The following is a 21,722-nucleotide window of genomic DNA, read 5'->3' as shown; positions in this document are numbered from 1 at the left end:
GAAACAAAGGGGTGTTGGCACAGCTGTGTTCCTCCTATGCCACCCTCTCGATATCTACCACCCTTGGGCGGAGTCTTTGTTGCCAGACAGGAGAAGCACATTCCTGCCCCCCACAGGGGAAGCTCAGAGGTGAAATGACTTGATGGGGACTGAATCGAGTCCCCCAAATTCACATCAACCCAGAACCTCAGAATGTGACCTTATTTGGAAATGAGGTCTTTGCAGATGTAATTAGTTGAGGATCTCGTGATGAGCTCATCCTGGATTTGGGGGCGGAGGGGCTCTAAATCCAATGCCTGGTGTCTTTACAAGAGGAGGAGAGGGAGGTTGAATGCAGGGCAACATGAAGAGAGGAAGGCCACGTGAAGACGGAGGCAGAGACTGGATCCAGGATGCCTGAAGCTACCAGAAGCTGGAAGAGGCAGAAAGGTTCCTCACTTGGGGCTGAGGAGGGAGGGTGGCCCTGCCAGGGCCGATTTCAGAACCATGAGAGAATAAAAATTGCTGTTTTAAACCCCCAGTGTGTGGTCATTTGTCACAGCAGCCACCGGACAGTCCCACACGGTAGAGACGGAAGCCAGCCCAGCAGTGGGCGGACCCCATCCCAGCCAGCCACGTTGGGTGCCATCGACACAAAGCCAGCCCAATAGGGAAGGGGCCTGTGTCTTCCTGGGCAGTTACACAGCCTCAGAGCCCATGGGGGAGCTGAGGAAGGAGGAGGTGGCGAGGGCTGGGGCTGTGGCTGGTCAGAGTCGGTGAGATGAAGCCCGCAGGGAAGAATGTCATACCCACTGTGACCCTCACACTCTGCTGAGTGGGTTCAGCCCACGCCTCCCATAACCACGCCTCCCGTAACCACGCCTCCCGTAACCACGCCTCCCGTAACCACGCCTCCCGTAACCACGCCTCCCGTAACCACGCCTCCCGTAACCACGCCTCCCGTAACCACGCCTCCCGTAACCATGCCTCACACTCTACTGAGTGGGCTCAGCCCACGCCCCCATAACCACACCTCCCGTAACCATGCCTCCCATAACCACGCCTCTTAAGGGAATAAGAACAGGTCTCGGAGCCGCCTCCCTAGAGGAGCCCATGTCTCATTTCTAGTTGGTGTGACCGTAGCTGGTCACTTCCTCTCCTTGGGCCTCAGTTTCCCTATATGTAATGTAAGACTTTGCAAGACGACTGCCAAGGTGCCTCCTGGCTCAGAAAGCCTACTTTGGTTCTAGAGGGAGAGATTCCCAGACTGGAGGGGAAGAGAAAGGAGGGCAGCAAACTAAATCCCCCAGACCAGGCAAGTGAGCCCCCACATCAGCCAACTGAACCCCCAGACCAGCCACTGAACCCCCACATCAGTCAATCAAACCCCCAGATCACACAACTAAACCCCCAGACCAGCCAACTAAACCCCCAGACCAGCCAACTAAACCCCCAAGACCAGCCAAGTAAAGCCCCCAGCCCAGCCAAATAACCCCAGACCAGCCAACTGAACCCCCAGACCAGCCAAGTAACCCCAGTCCAGCCAACTGGACCCCCAGATTAGCCAATTAACCCCCACACAAGACAGGTAAACCCTATTAGACCAGCCAATCAACCCCCCAAGACCAGCCAAGTAAAGCCCCCAGCCCAGCCGAGTAACTCCCAGACCAGACAACTTAAACCCCTTAGATCAGCCAACTAACCTCCCCATACGAGACAATCCCCCCCAGACCAGACAACTAAACCTCTAGACCAGACAACGAAATCCCCCAAACCATAAAACTAACTCTCCTAGACAACTGAACGCCCCCCCATCCCTACCCCAATCAGCTGACTGAACCTCCCAGACCAGTGAACTGGACCCCACTCATTGAAATGATGTCTGGAATACACTGAATTAAATAAAACATATTAAAAGTAATTATACCCATTTCTTTTTACCTTATTCATGGGACTGCTAGAAACGTTAAAATCTATTTCTACTGGATGGTGTGGCTCTAGATAGTATGCCCTTGGGCAGAGTCCTGTCTTTACGATTCTTCAAGTCCTCTCCAGAACCCAGCGCTCAGTAAAACCTGTGGGCTGGATGCAGGATGCCTCAGTTTACCCCAGAGGAAGCTGAGGCCTAGAGAGACAAGGTCACTTGCCCCAAGGCAGGAGCCACTGTGTAATCTGCGGGGCTCAGTGGAAAATGAACGTGTGAGGCCCATTGTTCAATACGCATTAAGAGCATTAAACTGAGCATGGGGCCTGTGCAGCTGCAGAGGTCACATGCCCGTGAAACTGGCCCTGCTCCAAGGCCAAACCGTTGGTAAGGGGCAGAGCTGGGATTTGAACCCAGGGAGGCCTGGAGCTGAGGGCACGGTACAGGAGGGTCACCTGGAAACTGGGTGGGTCTGAGTCCCTGGCCAGGCTGCAGGGCTAGAGCAGAGGCAGAGGGCCAGGGTCCTGGCGGGTCCCTCCTCCTGGTGCCCTGGGCAGCATGCAGTGTTGAGGCCCCAGGGAGTGAGCGTAATTGTATCCAGGGCTGAACGGTGCCTGCTCCAAAAGACACACCTAACCGGAACCTATGAGTGGGAATCTAACATTGTTGAAAACAGGGTCTTTGTGATGTCTTTTTTTTTTTTTTTTGAGACAGGGTCTGGCTCTGTCACCCAGGCTGGAGTGCAGTATGATCATGTGATCATGGTTCACTGCAGCCTTGACTTCCTGGGCTCAATGGATCCTCCCACCTCAGCCTCCCAAGTGGCTGGGACTACAGGTGTGCATGCCATCATTCCCAGATAATTTTTGTATTTTTTGTAGGGATGGGGTTTTGTGATGTTGCCCAGACTGGTCTTGAACTCCTGGGCTCAAGAGATCCTCCTGCCTCAGCTTCCCAAAGTGTTGGGATTACAGGCATGTACCACCGTGCAGCCCTGCAGATATAATTGAGTTAAGGATCTTGGGATGAGATTATCCTGGAATAGGGTGGGCCCTAAAGCAAATGACAGTTGTCCTTAAAAGAGAAGGGAAGACAGAAGAGGAAAGCCATGTGCCTCGAGGCAGAGGCTGGAGCTAAGCGGCCACAAACCAAAGGATGGCTGGTGCCACCAGGAACTTGGCAGGAAGGAGCCTCCCTAGATCTTCCAGAAGAAACGAGGCCCTGCTCACACCTGGGTGTCACATCTCTGGCCTCCAGAACTGAGAGAGAATAAATTCCTGTTTTAAGCCACCTAGTTTGGGGTAATCTCTTACAGCAGCCTTAGGACAGTAAGATCCCATGTTACAGAGTTCCTGGCTACTTCAAATGTTGAGTTAAAATGTTTCTCTCCGGGCCGAGCGTGGTGGCTCACGCCTGTAATCCCAGCACTTTGGGAGGCCGAGGCAGGCGGATCACATAAAGTCAGGAGTTGGAGACCAGCCTGGCCAACATGGTGAAACCCCGTTTCTACTAAAAATACAAAAATGAGCTGGGCGTGGTGGCAGGCGTCTGTAATCCCAGCTACTCAGGAGGCTGAGGCAGGAGAATTGCTTGAACCCGGGAGGAGGCGGGGGTTGCAGTGAGTTGAGATTGCACCATTGCACTCCAGCCTGGTGACACAGTGAGACTGTCTCAAAAAAAAAAAAAAAAAGAGTTCTGGCCCCCCTACTCCCCATTCCCTGAGTCACCACCATGCTTGTGTGGGCCTCATCACCTTCAGAGACCCAGGCTGGGCAGGTGGGGTGGGCAGGGGCCGGCAGAACCAAAGCCAGCCATGAAAAATAGATGGACAAGCCTAACTTGGGGCAGGTGCCATTCCAGCACTTAGCAGCTCTAGGGCCGACAGGAAGGTGGTCCTTTTAAAAGCTCCCAGCTCCGGGAGCCCTGAGCTGGCTGCCTGTGCTTTCACTCATGAGGGGCCGGGGGTGGGTGGAGTCAGAGTGCATTTCCCAGGCACTGTCAGGATCTGCAGAGTCTTGGTCTACCTTCCTGATCAAGCCTCAGCCTTGGGCTGGAAGAAAAGTGGTCCCAGAGACACCTCCAGGGGGCCCGGTTTCTTTGTCAAAGATGTCCTGACACAATCACCAAAAGGTCGAAACAACCCAGTGTCCATCATTGAAGCAGATAAAGAAAATGTGGTCTGTCCACATCGTGGAGTAGTATTCAGCCGTGAAAACGAATGAAGCAGTGACGCGCGCCTCCATGTGGATGAGCCTAGAAAACGCCACGCTGAGCGACGGAGGCCAGACACAAAATGACAAATGCTGGATGATTCCACTGACACGAGGTCCTTAGAGCAGATTCCTAGAGACGGGAAGTAGAATGGTAGCTGCCAAGGGCTGGGGGAGGGAATGGGGAGTTAGTGTTTAATGGGGACAGAGTTTCAGTTGGAGATGATGAAACCTTCATTCTGAAGATGGGTGGCGTGATGGTTGCACAACATTGTGAACGTGCTTAATGCCACTAACTTGTACACTTCATGGTTAAAACGGTAAGTTTTATGTGATACATATTATTTTTTAGAGAAAAGTGTCCTCAATGCCTACTTTGTGCCAGGAACTGGGAAACTCATGTCAAAGGGAAGAAAAGTCCTCAAGTTTCAAGGGTTCAGGCTTGACCCTCTCAACCACTGTCTGCCGCTGGATCAACCTCAGCCACGCACAGATACTCATTCGACAAACATCTCCCTGCTCCTCTATGGGGTCAGGCTGCACTCTCAGAGGAAGCCAGGCCCTGGAGGGGACGTGGGCTGTTTGTGTCTGTCTGGCATCCCATCCCGCTTAGCAAAGGACACCCCGATTTTCACCATGGGAACCAATCTCTCTGCAAGCAGTCTTGGAGGAGCTGTCAATCAAGATGCACCTCCCTCCACGCCAAGGGGGCGGGCCTAAGGCCTAAGCTGGGCCAATCAGATGCTCTCCTGGAGCGGATTCCTCCCAGCCTGGGAAACTAAAAGGTGGTCCATTCATCCCGGCTCCCAGCAGGGACCTTTTCATTCCTCCTTACTTCACTCTTCCTGTGGGCTCCCCTCAGCTTTCCAGTAAATTTCTTGTTAACCAGTATCCGCTTCTGTAGCTTGCATCCAAAAGCCCTAAGCCTGCCTAAACCCAAAGGATGGGCTATAGAGCCTGGTGAATTTGACGAAGGAAAAATACAATTAATTAAGAGCAGCCACCGCCAGGGTGCGCCAGGCCCTGCTCTGGTGCCCCTGGTGACCTGAGACCGGTCCGCCATGATCCCCATTTTACTGATAAGGAAACTGAGGCTCTTGATCTAGGTCTTACAGAGGCATTGGTGAGGCCACAACTCACACAATGCAGGCTGATTGCAGGTCTGGCTCAGCTCCTGACCACCTCTCCAGGTGTGTAGGTGACCTCTGCCTGGAAGGGGCTGCTGGGGTCAGGCAGGTGGCCCTGGGGCAGGCTAGGAGCCCGGCCCTCAAACTGCTGGCCATGGGACACCTGGAGCCAGAGTCGGTCTCAGGCAGCGGGGCCGCAAGTCAGAGCAGACGGGCATGCTGGGTCTGGACCGGGGGCTGCCCACGTGACTCCCAGATTTTTGGCTGGGGAGACCAAAGCAACTGTCACCAAGGTAAAGAAGAGGCGGCAGCAATGGACTTGGGATGGGAGGTCTCCTGACGCATTGGTCTGCCCCAGGGTCATCCACACACAGGACAGAAGTCTGGGCCACCTTCGCCAACACCCACAACACCCTTCAGTGGTTTTGTGTCCTTCTAGAACTTTCTCCTGCTGGCCTTCTCTCCCAGCACCTGGACGCTGGACCTCCTGTCTGGGTGATAACAGGCCCCGGGTGTGTCCTCGGGAAAAAAAACAGCCCAGCGTGTGCCTGGCTCCTTCGCAAAGGTCCTCCTCCCTCACTCTCCACAGCCTGGGATTAGGCCCCCTGAGGGGGAAACTGAGGCCGCAGGGCACTGCCACCTTCCCAGTCACTCACTGCTAGTGAAATGGAAGGCCTTGGGGGGGTGTGCTCAGAGTCATGACAAGCATTTTTAGGGTACCTGCTGTGTACAGGACTGCTTTAAGGGATGGTGCCCCGCTCTCTCTGCAGGGCAGAGGGCTTCGTCTCCTCTCCGCCCTGACCCCCAGCCCAGCCCACCCCCTGCCATGAGAGCTGGTGGGGGCAGAGCTGCAGGCCTTACCTTTCAGGCAGGACATCTTAAGCCCCATGCTGGCGCCTCTGCAGGCCTGTGGAGAGAGGAGAGCGCTCAGAGGGGGGCGGGCACAACTTGTTTGTGTTGGCCACGTGCGGCCAGGCCCCCACCCCTGGCCCTGACGAGTGCAAAACAGGAGGTTGTGGTGGAGAGAAACCACCGGCCTCCAGGTCACGCCACCTGTCAACTACATCTGGGCTGGATTTGCTCAAAGATGGAGTCTGTGCTGGTGGAAAAAACTTAACGGGTGCCTCAAAGTTAAATATACAGGAAGCCAAGGCAGCGTCTGCAGCCCTGGCTCTGTGAGGTCACTTGAACCCAAGAGGCGGAGGCTGCAGTGAACTGATCATGGGGAACCGACACCGCCAAGCCTTTCCTTTCACAGGACGGCTGCAGCTGCAGAGATGTGAAGACCTGCCAGCGAGGGCTCAGGGGTGGCCCAGAGGCCCCCATGGCAGTGCACCTCCCGTTTTTTTTTTTTTTTTTTTTTTTTTTTTTTTTTTTTTTTTTTGAGACGGAGTCTCACTCTGTTGCCCAGGCTGGAGTGCAGTGGCCGGATCTCAGCTCACTGCAAGCTCCGCCTCCCGGGTTTAAGCCATTCTCCTGCCTCAGCCTCCCGAGTAGCTGGGACTACAGGCGCCCACCACCTCGCCCGGCTAGTTTTTTGTATTTTTTAGTAGAGACGGGGTGGTCCCAATCTCCTGACCTCATGATCCGCCCGTCTCGGCCTCCCAAAGTGCTGGGATTACAGGCTTGAGCCACCGCGCCCGGCCGCACCTCCCGTTCTAATGCTGCCATTTTTTTTTTCCCTAATGCAGGTTGTTTGCAGATCTGACAGCCTGAGCTATAGAGGCCGTGTGGCCCCCAGCCCACGGGGTATTAGAATTGTCCCAACCAGTGTTGTCATGATGTTCCTGTGACATGAGGCATCCTGAGTTCTGAGCAATTGAAAAATAAAAGCAGCAGCCAGTGGTGCGGGGCCCCCGCGTGCTCTGGACACTCATTCCTCAGTAACAGCCCCGCAAGGTACTATTACTGTCCCCACTTCACAGACACAAAAATCAGGGCTCAGAGAGGTGGTGGCACCTGCCTGAGGCTACCAGCTTGCTAGGGACTGTGGAGCTGACACTCGAACCCAGGACTGTCCTGATCCCCAGGCTGGAGCCCCACCCCACAGGGGCCTGTAGTGTGCAGAGGTCCAGAGGAAGATAAAGGCACAGTCCACGGGAGGAGCCCCAGGGGGTAGGAGGTCAGGCAGGAACAGGTGGGGAGAAACCAAAGATGGGTTGGACCTGGGGTTTTCGGGGCTGGTTTGGAGTTAAGAGCTTATTCTGAGGATGCCAAGGAGCAAGTCTGCTTTCTAGAAGGGTGTGTGGCTAGGGCCTGTGAGGAGACCCCAGGCCTGGCCCTCGTCTGCAGGCTGTTGGTGGACTGGTAGCATCAGCAACCCGGAGGCTGGGGAGCAAGGCAGCAGCTCAGGTCCAACCAGGCACACAAGGTCCCAGGGATTCCTGTGCCTCTGAGGTCAGAGATGCTTGCTCTGGGCCAGAAATCGGGGAGGTGAATGTGAAGATGGCAGGTCAGGAAGAGTTTGGAGGACAGGGAGCTGGAAGTCCAGGTGGAGCTAGTAAGACATGGGTGGGAGATACCACCAGGACATAGAGTGAGGGCCTGGGGAAGACAGGGAGAGCGAGAGATACTGATGGAACAGGCTTGGGTCAGCTGCGTATGAAAGGTGGCCATTCCAACTTAGGAGTGGTCTCTGGAGCTTCCCCACTGCACCAGCTGGGCCAGGTCCCAGCCATGTGACCACGGAGAGTTTATCTCAAGACTTCACTTTCCTCATCTTTAAAATGGGATGAGGTGGCCAGGCACAGTGGCTCAAGCCTGTAATCCCAACACTTTGGGAGGCCAAGGCAAGTGGATCAGGAGTTCAAGACCAGCCAGGCCAACATGGTGAAACCCCATCTCTACAAAAAGTAAAAAAATGAGCCAGGCATGGTGGTGGGTGCCTGTAATACCGGCTACTCGGGAGGCTGAGGCAGGAGAATCACTTGAACCCGTAGGTGGAGGTTGTAGTAAGCTGAGATTGCGCCACTGCACTGCAGCCTGGGTGACAGAGTGAGAATTCATCTCGAGAAAAAAAAATTTTTTTTTTAAAAAGGGATGAGGCACATAATGGTCTCATTGAGTAGCAGCGAGGACCGAGTGTCGGGAGGTGATCTGTGCTGGGAACAGAGGAAAAGTCCGAGCAACGTCAGCTGCTGCCGTCCCTTATGACAGCGAGGGAGGGAAAGGAGGTTGAGGTTTCCAGCTAGGCCTTTTCTCCAGGGCCTTGCTGTTCCCAGAATGGCCCATGGAACAGCAGCACAAGCTTCCTGGGAGCTGTGCCTGCAGAGTCTCAGGCCCTGAGCTGGCCCTGCCCACTCAGAACCTGCATCCACACTACAGCCAAGAAGAACTGGGCCCTGCAGCATCCGCACATCGCCCAGGAGCTTTACAAAATACTGCTTCTTCCGGATTAGGTAACTCACAGCTGTCATCCCAGCACTTTGGGAGGCTGAGGCATGAGGATCGCTTGGGGCCAAGAGTTTAAGACTAACCTAGGCAACATAAGAAGACCATGTCTCTATAAAACAAGCTTACAGCCAGGTGCAGTGGCTCACATCTGTAATCCTAGCATTTTGGGAGGCTAAGGTGGACAGATCATCTGAGGTCAGGAGTTCGAGACCAGCCTGGCCAACATGGTGGAACCCCATCTGTACTAAAAATACAAAAAATTAGCTGGGTGTGGTGGTGGGTGCCTGTAATCCCAGCTACTTGGGAGGCGTAGGTAGGAGAATCTCTTGAACCTGGGAGGTGGAGGTTGCAGTGAGCCAAGATCATGCCATTGCACTCCAGCCTGGGCAATAAGAGCCAAACTCTGTCTCTAAAACAAAAAAACAAGCTTGTACAACCCGCAGCCTTCCAGCCACCTGCAGCCCAGGACGGCTTTGATGTGGCCTAACACAAATTGTAAGCTTTCTTAAAACATTATGAATTTTTTTTGCGATTTTTTGTTTTTAAGCTCATCAGCTATCATTAGTGTATTTTATGTGTGGCCCAAGACAATTCTTCTTCCAATGTGGCCCAGAGAAGCCAAAAGTTTGGACACCCTAGCTATAAAACATTCAAAAAAAAAAATTAGTCAAGCGTGGTGGCCTGTGCCTGTAGTCCAAGCTACTCAGGAGGCTGAGGCGGGAGGATCACTTGAGCTCAGGAGGTTGAGGCTGCAGTGAACCTTGAACTTGATTGTGCCACTTCACACCAGCCTGGGTGACAAAGCAAGAGCCTGTCTCTTTAAAAACAAACAAACAGGCCAGGCGCGGTGGCTCAAGCCTGTAATCCCAGCACTTTGGGAGGCCGAGACGGGCGGATCACGAGGTCAGGAGATCGAGACCATCCTGGCTAACACAGTGAAACCCCGTCTCTACTAAAAATACAAAAAACTAGCCGGGTGAGGTGGCGGCGCCTGTAGTCCCAGCTACCCGGGAGGCTGAGGCAGGAGAATGGCGTGAACCCGGGAGGCGGAGCTTGCAGTGAGCTGAGATCTGGCCACTGCACTCCAGCCTGGGTGACAGAGCGAGACTCTGTCTCAAAAAAACAAACAAACAAACAAACAAACAAACAAACAAAACTGCTGCCTGAGTCCCACCCCCAGAGATTCTGGGGCAATTGGTCTGGTGTGTGGCTGGCATTGAGTTTTTTTTTTTTTTTTTGAGACGGAGTCTCACTCTGTCGCCCAGGCTGGAGTGCAGTGGCACAACCTTGGCTCACCGCACCCTCTACTTCCCAGGTTCAAGTGATTCTCCTGTTTCAGCCTCCTGAGTAGCTGGGACTACAGGGGTGCACCATGACACCCAGCTATTTATTTATTTATTTTTTGTATGTTTAGTGGAGATGGGGTTTCATCATGTTGGCCAGGCTGGTCTCGAACGCCTGACCTCAAGTTATCCACCCACTTCAGCCTCCCAAAGTGCTGGGATTTCAGGTATGAGCCACCGCGCCTGGCCTGGCACTGAGATTTTTAAAAGTTCCCTGCAGGACTCTCACATGCAGGAGAGAGAATCCTTCCCTACAGGAGGAGTGAGGGGTAGCGAAGCAGTGGGGCTCGGGCTGAGGGACGGAGGGCCCAGGCCTGCGGGAGTGACAGACACATTTCCTGGCACTCACCATGGGCCCGGCACTGTTCAGAGCCTTTTATGTATATTATACACATACATATACATATACATATACATATACATATACATATACATATACATATACAGTGAATCCTCACAACAACCCCATGAAGTTGGGACCATTCCTGTCCCATTTCACAGGAAACATCTAACAGGAAACAGCACAGAGGAATTAGTTAACTTGCCTAAGGTCATCTGGGTAGCAAGTGACAGAGCAGGGATTTGGAGCCAGAACTTTGGACTGTGGAGCCTACGCTTTTAGTGACCAGGCAGACCTGGAAAGTCTTGGAGTCCCCAGGGGACAGAGCTTCCAGGAACAGGGGAGGGTGGAGCAGACCTTATCTCCATCCCTTATCAATTGTGCCCATGCTGGCTCTCCTGCCGCCAGCCTTGCCAAGGGGTCCTGCAGCCCTGACGTCAGGATCAACCACAAAGAAGCCAGAGGGAAAGCTGCACAGAGCCCCAGGGCCTCTGCTGGCCAGGCTTCCCAGCCTCCCCGGACGGCAGCTGCTGGGAAGATAGACTAAACATCCCAGTGAAGTGCGGACCGGCCCTGCAAAACATACTCGGATTCTATCATCTATTCCCTTTTATCCTGTCTTTGTTCAGCACTGATCGCAGCCCACCCGGTGGATTTTGAAAGCCAGTAATCTGTACGGAAGTCCTCGCAGATGGAATGATGTCTGGAATTTGCTGTAAAAATACTCCAGTAAAACAACAAGAACAAAATGCTGTGGGGCACAGGGAGGCGCCACCACGAGACCAGCGGGATGTTGTTTACTGTTGAGACTGGGAGATAGGAGAGCATGACATCCTGGTGTGTTTGCTTCAAAAGTAATGCTCAGCCTGGGCAACATGGCGAAACCCCATCTCTACAAAAAAAAAAAACAAAATTTAATCAGTCATGGTGGCGCATGCCTGTAATCCCAGCTACTCAGGAGGCTGAGGTGGGAGGATCGCTTGAGCCTGGGAAGTGGAGGCTGCAGTGAGCCGTGATTGTGCCACTGCACTACCTGGGAGACAGAGCGAGACCCTGTCTCAAAAAAGAAAAGAGAAGATAAGTAATAAAATGGTCAGAAGGGAAACAACTGTATTTTAGATAACAGTCTGGGGTCAATATTAAATTTTTGGATTCTGATTATTGTACTGTGTTCTTTAAGAAACGGTCCTTACTCGTCTGGGCGCAGTGGCTCACGCCTGTAATCCCAGCACTTAGGGAGGCCGAGGCAGGTGGATCGTCTGAAGTCAGGAGTTTGAGACCAGCCTGGCCAACATGGTGAAACCCTGTCTCTACTAAAAATACAAAAATTAGCCAGGCGTGGTGGCAGGCACCTGTGATCCCAGCTACTTGGGAGGATGAGGCAGGAGAATCGCTTGAACCCACAAGGCAGAGGTTGCAGTGAACCGAGATTGCACTCCAGCCTGGGCGACAAGAGCGAGACTGTCTCATAAAAAAAAAAAAAAAGAAATGGTCCTTGCTCTTAGAAAATCTACACTGATGGCTGGGCATGGTGGCTCACGCTTTGTAATCCCAGCGCTTTGGGAGGCCGAGGCAGGCAGATCACCTGAGCTCAGGAGTTTCAGACCAGCCTGGCCAACATGGTGAAACGCTATCTCTACTAAAAATACAAAAACTTATCCAGGCGCGGCCGGGCGCGGTGCCTCACGCCTGTCATCCCAGCACTCTGGGAGGCCGAGGCTGGCGGATCATGAGGTCAGGAGATCGAGACCATCCTGGCTAACATGGTGAAATCCCGTCTCTACTAAAAATACAAAATATTAGCCAGGCGTGGCGGCGGGTGCCTGTCGTCCCAGCTACTTGGGAGGCTGAGGCAGGAGAATGGTGTGAACCTGGAAGGTGGAACTTGTAGTGAGCCGAGATTGCGCCACTGCACTCCAGCCTGGGGGACAGAGCAAGAATCTGTCTCAAAAAAAAAAAAAGGGGAGGCATGGTGGTGGGCATCTGTAATCCCAGATACCTGGGAGGCGGAGGTTTCAGTGAGCGGAGATTGTGCCACTGCACTCCAGCCTGGGCGAGTGAGACCCTCAAAAAAATATATATATATATACACTGACACGTTTGGGGTCAAGAGTCATCATTTCCATAACTTAACTCTCAAATTGTTCAGCAGGAAAATAATGATATGCACGAATATGTGCAGGGAGAGATGAGAACGCGCATATAGGTAAATGTTCATTTCTGGCGAAGGATATTTGCAGGGCCTCTTTATATTCTCACAACTCTTCTTTAAGTTTGAAACTGCTTCAAGAAAAAGGCTTAACAAGGAAAGAAAGGCAACACCCAGAAGAGACAGGGCAGCTCAATGACAGTCTGCGCATGCCTGGGCTCCCCACTATGGTCTCCCATGGCAGGACGCAGGCGGCAGCATGTGTGTCGGATACCGTTTTCCTCCAACAGCTTCTGTGATTTGGTGGAGATGTGTTCCTGGGGCCAGGCCCTGGCCGAGCAAAGGATCTGTATTTGCCGTGCCAGGCAGCACCACCTCCCAGAAGAGGTGTCTGGAACTGACAGGCTTTGTCTGAGCAGCTGTCTTGCAACTTGAAAGACCCCTACCTCAAAACACACAGGGGAAGGAAGGCAGGCAGGCAGGGAAGGAGGGAAGAAGCAAACCAGAGGATGGGGGACCAGGAGCAGCCCCAGTCGGGATTCAGGTGACACTGGGGGCAGGACGCGGTGAGGGTCAGACAGGTGCAGCATTGAGGGTGGTCACGTCCACATAGGGCAATTCGATGTGGGGTGTGTGGCACTCCTGCATGGAGTTTTCACACGGCAAGTTTTCTCACCCCCCTCAGTGTCCCTGCAGTTGCCCTCATTGTCATCCTGCTTCTGCCTCCCTCCCACAACAGCGCGAAGGCAGTGGGCACAGGACTGGCTGAGGGGATGAGAAAGAATCGGGAGTCTAGAGCAGCTGTGTCACCTTAAGCAAGTCCTTTCCCGAGTCTGAGGTGCTGGGGCTCGGTCCCCTAGGCTCTGTGTCCTCCTCCGCCAAACAGGCATCGATCACCAGCGTCCAGGACAGGGCCTGGGACAGAGTTGTCACCATCATTTCATCATCACCACCACCGTTCTCCGTCATTATCATCATCGTTCTCATCGTTCTTATTGATATAGTTTGGATATTCGTCCCTTCGAAACCTCATGCTGAAATTTGATTCCGAGCATGGGAGGTGGGGCCTGATGGGAGGTGTCTGGGTCATGGGGCGATCCCTCATGAACAGCGTGTTTGGTGCCATCCTCACAGTAATGAATGAGTTCGTTCCCTATTGGTTCCTGCAAGAGCTGGCTGTTAAAAAGAAGCCTGGTGGCTGGGCGTGGTGGCTCACACCTGTAATCCCAGCACTTTGGGAGGCTGAGACGGGTGGATCACTTGAGGTCAGGAGTTTGAGACCAGCCTGGCCAACATGGCAAAACCCCATCTCTACTAAAAATACAAAAATTAGCTGGCTATGATGGTGCACGCCTGCAATCCCACTTACTCAGGAGGCTGAGGAATGAGAATTGCTTGAACCCAGGAGCCAGAGGTTGCAATGAGCCGAGATCATGCCACTGCACTCCAGCCTGGGTGACAGAGCGAGATTCCGTCTCAAAAAAAAAAAAAAAAAAGAGCCTGGCACTTTCCCTGCCACATGATGTCTGTGGCTCCCCTTCACCTTCTGCCTTGAGTGGAAGCAGCCTGAGGCCCTCACCATCCTGGTGCCATGTTTCCTGTCCAGCATGCAGAACCATGAGCCAAAGGAACCTTTTTTTTTTTTTTTTTCCAGACAGAGTTTCACTCTTCTTGCCCAGGCTGGAGTGCAATGGTGCGATCTCGGCTCACTGTAACCTCTGTCTCCTGGGTTCAAGCGATTTTCCTGACTCAGCCTGCTGAGTAGCTGGGATTACAGGCATGTGCCACCACACCCGGCTAATTTTGTATTTTTAGTAGAGATGGGGTTTCTCCATGTTGGTCAGGCTGGTCTCGAACTCCCGACCTCAGGTGATCCGCCTGGCTCAGCCTCCCAAAGTGTTGGGATTACAGGCGTGAGCCACGGTGCCCGGCATGAACCTCTTTTCTTTACAAATTATCCAGCCATGGGTATTCCTTTGCAGCAACACAAATGGACTAAGACAGTTGTCACCTCACTACTGTTATCATCCTTGTCACTGTCATCATTGTTGCTGCCACCTTCACCATCATCATCCTCATCATTGTCATCAGTGCGATTGCCACTAGGTACCACCAGGGCAGCCCCACTATGTGGCTCCAGTTCCACAGTGTGGCCTGTTGTGTTGGGGGTGAATTTATGTGGGAGTGTGGAGAGCCCTGTCCACTTCGTGAGATCCAGGGTCAGCCCCCTGCAGAGACCACAGATGCTTACACGGGAGAGGGCCGCTTAGATGAGTTGAAATGTCTGAGAAGGAGGAGTTATAGCTTTGATTCTACATCTGTCTGAATAGAAGCCATACAGTTGTCTAACCATGGGGAGGAGCTACTTTTACCTTAAACTTGATTATCATCATCATGACAATATCAGCTGATAGATACCCCACTGTTTTCAATGTGCCAAATTCTGGGCCAAGTTTGCTATAAAAACGATGCCACTGAACCTGAACAATGCCCTAAGGGATAAACATGATCACCATCCTGTTTTACAAATGAGGAGCTGGAGCTCACAGATGTCCAGCGACTCCCAGCACCCAGGGCTAGCAAGCTACAGCTCTGGGCTGCCAGACCCCAGAGCCAAGCCCACATCACTGAAATGGGTTGCAGTGTTCTATTCCACACGCTGGAGTTCTAGATTGTTTGAGTTTGTTACAAACAAAAACATGTATCTTTGTAACTAGAAAATAAAGATTTAAGGCCTGGTGCGGTGGCTCAAGCCTGTAATCCCAGCACTTTGGGAGGCCGAGACGGGCAGATCACCTGAGGTCAGGAGTTTGAGACCAGCCTGGCCAACACAGAGAAACCCCGTCTCTACTAAAAATACAAAATTAGCCGGGCGTGGTGGTGCATGCCTGGAATCCCAGCTACTCGGGAGGCTGAGGCAGGAGAATCGCTTGAACTTGAGAGTTGGAGGTTGCGGTGAGCCGAGATTGCGCCATTGCACTCCAGCCTGGACAACAAGATGAAACCCCATCTCAAAAAAAGAAAAAAAAAAAATCTCCCTGTCGCCAAATGGTCACGGGATTCTCTCTGGTGACAAGGATGCACAATTATAAAAACTGACTTCTGGCTGGGCGCAGTGGTTCAAGCCTGTAATCCCAGCACTTTGGGAGGCCGAGGCAGGCAGATCATGAGGTCAGGAGATTGAGACCATCCTGGCTAACACGGTGAAACCCCATCTCTACTAAAAATACAAAAATTAGCCAGGTGTGGTGCTGGGCACCTGTGGTCCCAGCTACTCGGAAGGCTGAGGCAGGAGAATGGCGTGAACCTGGGAGGCAAAGCTTGCAATGAGCCGAGATTGCACCACTGCACTCCAGCCTGGGCGAGAGAGCGAGACTCTGTCTCAAAAAAAAAAAAAAAAAAAAAAAAAAAAAAAAAAAAAAAAAAAAAAAACTGACTTCCTCTGCAGAGGTCCACCCCCTCCTACGGGGCAGCAAGACAGAAGGACATCAGATGTCATGCATGCCACACAGCTTCTCTAAGGCCAAGAGCATCTCCAGGGACAGGTCCCACTTCCATGTTGGCTGTGTTTGTTTTTGCAACAGCCTTGAAGGCAGGTGCCACAAATTACCAGCCCACAACATGACTGTTTGCCAGCTCGCCCTCTACAGATTTTCAGCGCAAACAGAAAAGCAAAATGCTGTGTTCTTTCATAAAGTCAAAAGCAACCAAGTTGTGCACTGACTATCAGGGACAGAATCTCCCGCTGGCTGGAGGGACCCTGCTTTTCAAAGCGGGCTCCAATGTTTGCCGATTCCCTTCAGTTACCACTTTTGTGGATCACAGAAGCTCAGCTCTAGGGTATGACATAGGCCCACCCTGGAGAGACTCATGCAAGTCTAGAGCTGGAAGTGGTCAGAGAGAGGTGACTAGGTAAAATACAGGATGCCCAGTTATCGCATGGGACACACTCATAAAAACTCTTCTTTGTTTATCTGCAGTTAAACTTAGCTGGGGCTGGTTGCGCTGGCTCATTCCTGTCATCCCAGCACTTTGGGAGGATGAGGCGGTGGGCAGATCACTTGAGCCCAGGAGTTCAAGACCAGTCTGGCCAACATGGTGAAACTCCATCTCTACTAAAAATATAAAAATTAGCTGGGCGTGGCAGAGGGCACCTGTAATCCCAGCTACTAGGGAGGCCAAGGCAGGATAATTGCTTGAACTTGGGAGATAGAGGTTGCAGTGAGTGGAGATCATGCCGCTGCACTCAAGCCTAGGCGGCAGAGTGAGACTCCACCTCAAACAAACAAAAAACAACAACAAAAACTTAGCTGGATAACTTAGTTATCCTTGTGTTTATTTGCTGAATCTGACCGCCCTATTCAAGGTCATCTGGTTTCTAACGTCTGGCTGTCCCCGATGGGGACCTGGAGAACCAGACAGGGAAAGTGAATGAACTGGTTCCTGCAGAGCCACCTCCCAGATGAAATCAGAGTAACCCCATGGAGGTCCTGAGTCACGGTGGCACCTTGCCCTGCTTGCCTAACAGAGACCTCCTGGGAGGACCCAGAAGAGGGTAGGGCTGAAGAAGAGTCACAGCTGAGGAATGTGACTGTTTGCCAGGTGAGTGGGCTGCAGTCCCAGTGGGGCAGGGTGGTGGGGGAGGCTGGGTAAGCCTCTTCAGCTCTCTGGGCCTGGTCACACTGCAAGCAGGGCTCCCAGCAGGCTCAGACACACATGGTGCTTTTCTTCCTTCTTTAGGAAAGCCACTTTCTTTCTGCAGCAGGACTAGAATTCCTGCAATTCCAGCCAAAGGAACTGGGTTGGGAAGTGATGCTGCAAGCATTCATGTGCTTCCATCCTGGTCCACAGAGTGCAAAAGGGAGGGCTGCCTTCAGCTTAGCCACGGTCCTGCAGGGACAGTGAGCCTCTCTCTGAGTGGCTGGGACCTCCACCTGGCCCACAGGAAGCCTTCACCAGCAGGAAGCGAAACAGGATGGGGTGGGGGCAGAAGGCCCATCGAAATCCCCACCTGCTTGGCCTCCCACGGATGAGCCATGTGACTCACAGCAAAATACTTGCCCACTGACGTCTCTGGGCCACTGTGAAGTAATAGAGCTGAACACCTTAGGACTCAAGCACCTTTCTGTACATTATACGTCAATAAAAACATTTACCAAAAAATAAGAGGGCTTTGAGACCAGCCAGAGCAATATGGTGAAATCCTGTCTCCACAAAAAAATACAAAAATTGGCCGGGCAGGATGACTCAAGCCTGTAATCCCAGCACTTTGGGAGGCCGAGGCAGGCGGATCACGAGGTCAGGAGATTGAGACCAACCTGGCTAACACGGTGAAACCCCGTCTCTACTAAAAATACAAAAAAATTAGCCGGGTGTGGCGTGGGCGCCTGTAATCCCAGCTACTCAGGAGGCTGAGGTAGAGAATTGCTTGAACCTGGGAGGCGGAGCTTGCAGTGAGCCGAGATTGCATCACTGCACTCCAGCCTGGGTGATAGAGCGAGACTCCATCTCAAAAAAAACAAAAACAAAAACAAAAACAAAAAAAGGCCAGGCGCGGTGGCTCAAGCCTGTAATCCCAGCACTTTGGGAGGCCGAGGCAGGCAGATCACAAGGTCAGGAGATCGAGACCATCCTGGCTAACACGGTGACCCTGTCTCTACTAAAAATACCAAAAACATTAGCCAGGCTTGGTGGTGGGCGTCTGTAGTCCCAGCTACTTGGGAGGCTGAGGCAGGAGAAGGGCGTGGACTTGGGAGGCGGAGCTTGCAATGAGCCAAGATCGCACCACTGCACTCCAGCCTGGGCAACAGAGCAAGACTCTGTCTTCCCGCCAAAAAAAGAAAAAAAAGAAAGAAAAAGAAAGATTTACATTGGTTCCATCTGGAAAGGTGGGAGAACTGAAGCAGGGAGTAGGTGGGAATGGGGGGACATGGCTTTTGGGTCATAGGAAGATTCAAAGATTTTCTGATTGGCAAATGGTTGGAAGAGTTATTATTTGGGTTGGGTGCAGTGGCTTACGCCTGTAATCCCAGCACTTTGGGAGGCTGAGGCGGGAGGATCATGAGGTCAGGAGTTTGAGGTCAGCCTGACCAACAGGGTGAAACCCCATCTCTATTAAAAATACAAAAATTAGCCAGGCATGGTGGCACATGCATGTAATCCCAGCTACTCAGGAGGCTGAGGCAGGAGAATCGCTTGAGCCCGGGAGGCAGAGGTTGCAGTGAGGTAAGATCATGCCACTGCACTCCAGCCTGGGCAACAGAGCAAGACTCCATCTGAAAAAACAACAAAAAACCCCAAAAGAGTTATTATCTAAAGACCTGGAACCAATAGAAAGGAATGTCTGGGTTACCATAAGGGGTTTGGCTTGAGAGAGAATAGATTGTACATGTTTCTTATCAGACTTAAAGGAACTCTCCTATTAATCTGAAGGTCTGCACTGATGTTAATGCTGGTCAGCTGGGCCTGAATTTCAAAAAGGAAGAGAGTATAATGAGGCATGTCTGACCCCACTTCCCATGATGGCCTGAACTAGCTTTTCAGGTTAACTTTGGAGTGCCCTTAGCCGAGGGGAGTGATCCACTCAGATGACTGGGAGACTTCAAGTTTTTTGTTTTGTTTTGTTTTGGTTTATAACCTCTTACTAATTTTTTTTTTTTTTTTTTAAGAGAAAGGAGTCTCACTATGTTGCCCAGGTTGGTCTCAAACTCCTGGCCTCAAGTGATGCTCTTGCCTCACCCTCCCAACACACTGGGATCACAGGTGTGAGCCATTGTGCCTGGGCCCCATCACTACTTACTAATCTTTTTAATGATGGGGGATTATTCTCAGCAGGCCCAGAGGCCTAGCCTGGCTTCCACTGTAGTTCAGAGCAATTCAGTACCACGGCTCAGGGTTCCAGCCCTGGCCTTGCCATTTTCTAGCCATGTGACCTTGCGTCAGTCACTTTGCGTTTACCAACTTCTGTTTCCTCATTTTTTAATTTTTGGGTTTTTTTTTTTTTTTTTTTTTTTTTAGGAGACAGGGTCTCCCTCTGTTGCCCAGGCTGGAATGCAGTGGTGTGATCATAGCTCACTGTAGCCTCAACTTCTTGGGCTTAAGGAATCCTCCTGTCTCAGCCTCCTAAGTAGCTGAGACTACAGGTATGCACCACACCCAGCTAATTTAAAAATTTGTTGTAGCTGGGGGGGAGGGTCTCACTATGTTGCCCAGGCTGGTCTCAAACTCCTGGCCTCAAGCAGTCCTCCTGCTTTGGCCTCCCAAAGTACTGCAATTACAGGCGTGAGCCACTGTGCCTGGCCCTGTTTCCTTATCTTTAAAACGGGGCTGACAGTATTTGGTTGGAGAGTTGGTCAGGGGATTAAAACACAAAACGCAGGGTCTGGTGCACGAGGAGTGCTTGGTAAGCATGAAATATCACTGTTCTCTTTTTCAGTGTCCACTGAGGGGACGCTCCCAAGTCTCTAGAGGTGACCTACACTTTGGGCTGGGAAAATACACCCTACGTGGGTCTGGGGTGCACCCCACGGGCATGAGAAGGCGCTTCCAGGGAGAGGAGATTAGGTGGTGAGCTTTCAGCCTCCTTGGGGCTGGCAGAGGGATTAAGTGTTTCCATAAATAAATGGCCTCCTCCCATCCACAGGACCCGGTCCCCAGCGGTGGGGGCGCAGAACCCAAGGAGGGCGTGGCCTGCACAGGTGAGGGTGCTTTTTGGCGTTAACCCAGCCCAGGACAGGGGCCTCGCCACAGCGTTGGGTGGGTGGGGTCTAGGCAGGAAACGCCAGAGCCTGTGACTCAGGGTATGCCTCTCAGAGCCTCAGTTTCCTCACCTGTACATTGAGGCGTTCGTTCCCGAGGCCTGCACTACCTCAGAAGTGCCTTTGCCTCGCAACCTTCCCTTCCTCCCTCTTCCTCCGGGCTCCAAAGTCTGTCCAGCCTGCACAGATTTTCCCTTGATCCCATCTGGGCCCTGCAGCCAGAGACGGTCTGAGAGAAGTCCCAGCCGCCCTCGGACCCCGCCCTTCGCCTATCCCTGAGGGAGCTGCGGGTGCCCCTTTTTACTGAGGCCTCCCCCAGTTCCGCCTGACCTCAGCCAGCCAGGAGAAGGCGCGCGTGCGTCCACACGGGTCGCCCTTTGCGGTTGCAAACATGCTTTGATGCCCTGGGAGCGCAGGGGGGCCCCTAAGTGAGGCGGTTCATAAATAATAGATTTGGAAATACTCGATAGAGGGGAAATGGTTCCTCGGGAGGCCTCCTGCTCCCGCCCCCCGCCGGGCTGCCTTCCAGCTCTCAGGAATGGCATTCTGGTCCATTCCCAAGGAACTCGTGACGGTGCGGGGTGGCCGGTGGGGAGTGGGGGCCAGAGGCTTCCGCGCGGGGACACACCCCCACGGCCGGTGCAAGTTGCCCAGCGCCGCCAGAGCCGGGCCAAGTTTCCTAAAGCCTGGGTCTTCGCAGCAAAGTCTACAAGAAGTTGGGGGGACGCCCGGGCCCGCGTGGGTCCCCCACGGCCCCCCGAGCCGCGCCCCTGCAGCGGCTGGAGCTTGCGGGGCGTGATCGCCGCCCGGCAGGAGCCGTGTTGCTCGAGGAAGGCGGGCGTCCCGGGGAAGGGGCGGCGGGCACGAGGCGCGGGGCACTCACCGCTTCCTTCCTGGTGGGCTCACTGCGGAGCCGCGCCCGGGGCGCGCGAGGCCCGCCCGGGCGCTGGTGGTGGCGGCGGCGGTCTGGCTCGGGGGGTGCCGCGGCGACGAGCCTGCAAGAGAGAGCAGCGGGGGTCATGGCCCGACCGGCGCTCGGGCCGCCGCGCGCCTCCCGCGGTCCCGCCCCGCTCCTGGAGGGCGGCGCTGACGGCAGCCGCCGGGCCGCGGGCTCCAGGATTGCACCGGCCGGGCGCGGGGCGGAGCGGGCCCGCCCGCCGTCTCCCTGGGGAGCGTGCCAGGACCCGCCCGGCGCCCTCGGCGGCGGTCCCGACCCCTCGCTGCTCGCTTGTTTCCTCCCGCTAGGCCCTGGGAGGTCCCGGGGAAAGTTTGGGCTCCCCACCGTGCGCCCCTCTCTGAGGCTGTGTGCCGGGCTCCCTGCGGCCCTGCACCCCAGCCCTGGGTGGTGAAAAGGGGCACCAGGGTTCCTCCCATACTGGGGGGCCGGGCTCCAGTGAACCTCGCTGCCCGGATGCGAAGAGGGGAGGCGAGAACAAGAAGCTCCCCCGCCCCATCTCGCCGTCTGCAGCCGCTCTCCCCGGTGCAGGACCCCAGGCACTG

General features: G+C 53.6%; 1 protein-coding gene across 3 annotated transcripts in view; it reads right to left on the bottom strand.

Annotated features, from left to right (window-relative positions):
* C20H16orf74 (chromosome 20 C16orf74 homolog) overlaps positions 1 to 21,309 on the bottom strand; it is a 43,524-nt gene extending 22,215 nt beyond the window's left edge. Inside the window, exons 1-3 of one of the 3 annotated variants that reach the window (XM_030924929.1) lie at positions 21,106 to 21,309; positions 6,102 to 6,147; positions 3,607 to 4,246 (exon numbers count right to left, since the gene is read on the bottom strand). In XM_030924929.1, the coding sequence (XP_030780789.1) occupies positions 3,936 to 4,246; positions 6,102 to 6,147; positions 21,106 to 21,243 (495 nt within the window). In that variant the 5' untranslated portion in view covers positions 21,244 to 21,309 and the 3' untranslated portion in view covers positions 3,607 to 3,935. Of the gene's footprint in view, positions 1 to 3,606; positions 4,247 to 6,101; positions 6,148 to 21,105 lie in introns of those variants that run through there. The other 2 variants (XR_004055417.1, XM_030924930.1) reach the window with 2 other exon arrangements.
* Between the last annotated feature and the right edge of the window lie 413 nt (positions 21,310 to 21,722).

Source organism: Rhinopithecus roxellana, chromosome 20 (assembly GCF_007565055.1).
Source record: "Rhinopithecus roxellana isolate Shanxi Qingling chromosome 20, ASM756505v1, whole genome shotgun sequence".
In the NCBI taxonomy this organism is placed as follows: Eukaryota; Metazoa; Chordata; class Mammalia; order Primates; family Cercopithecidae; genus Rhinopithecus; species Rhinopithecus roxellana.
The sequence above is the reverse complement of the archived record's forward strand: the minus strand, read 5'-3'. Positions and strand labels throughout refer to the sequence as shown.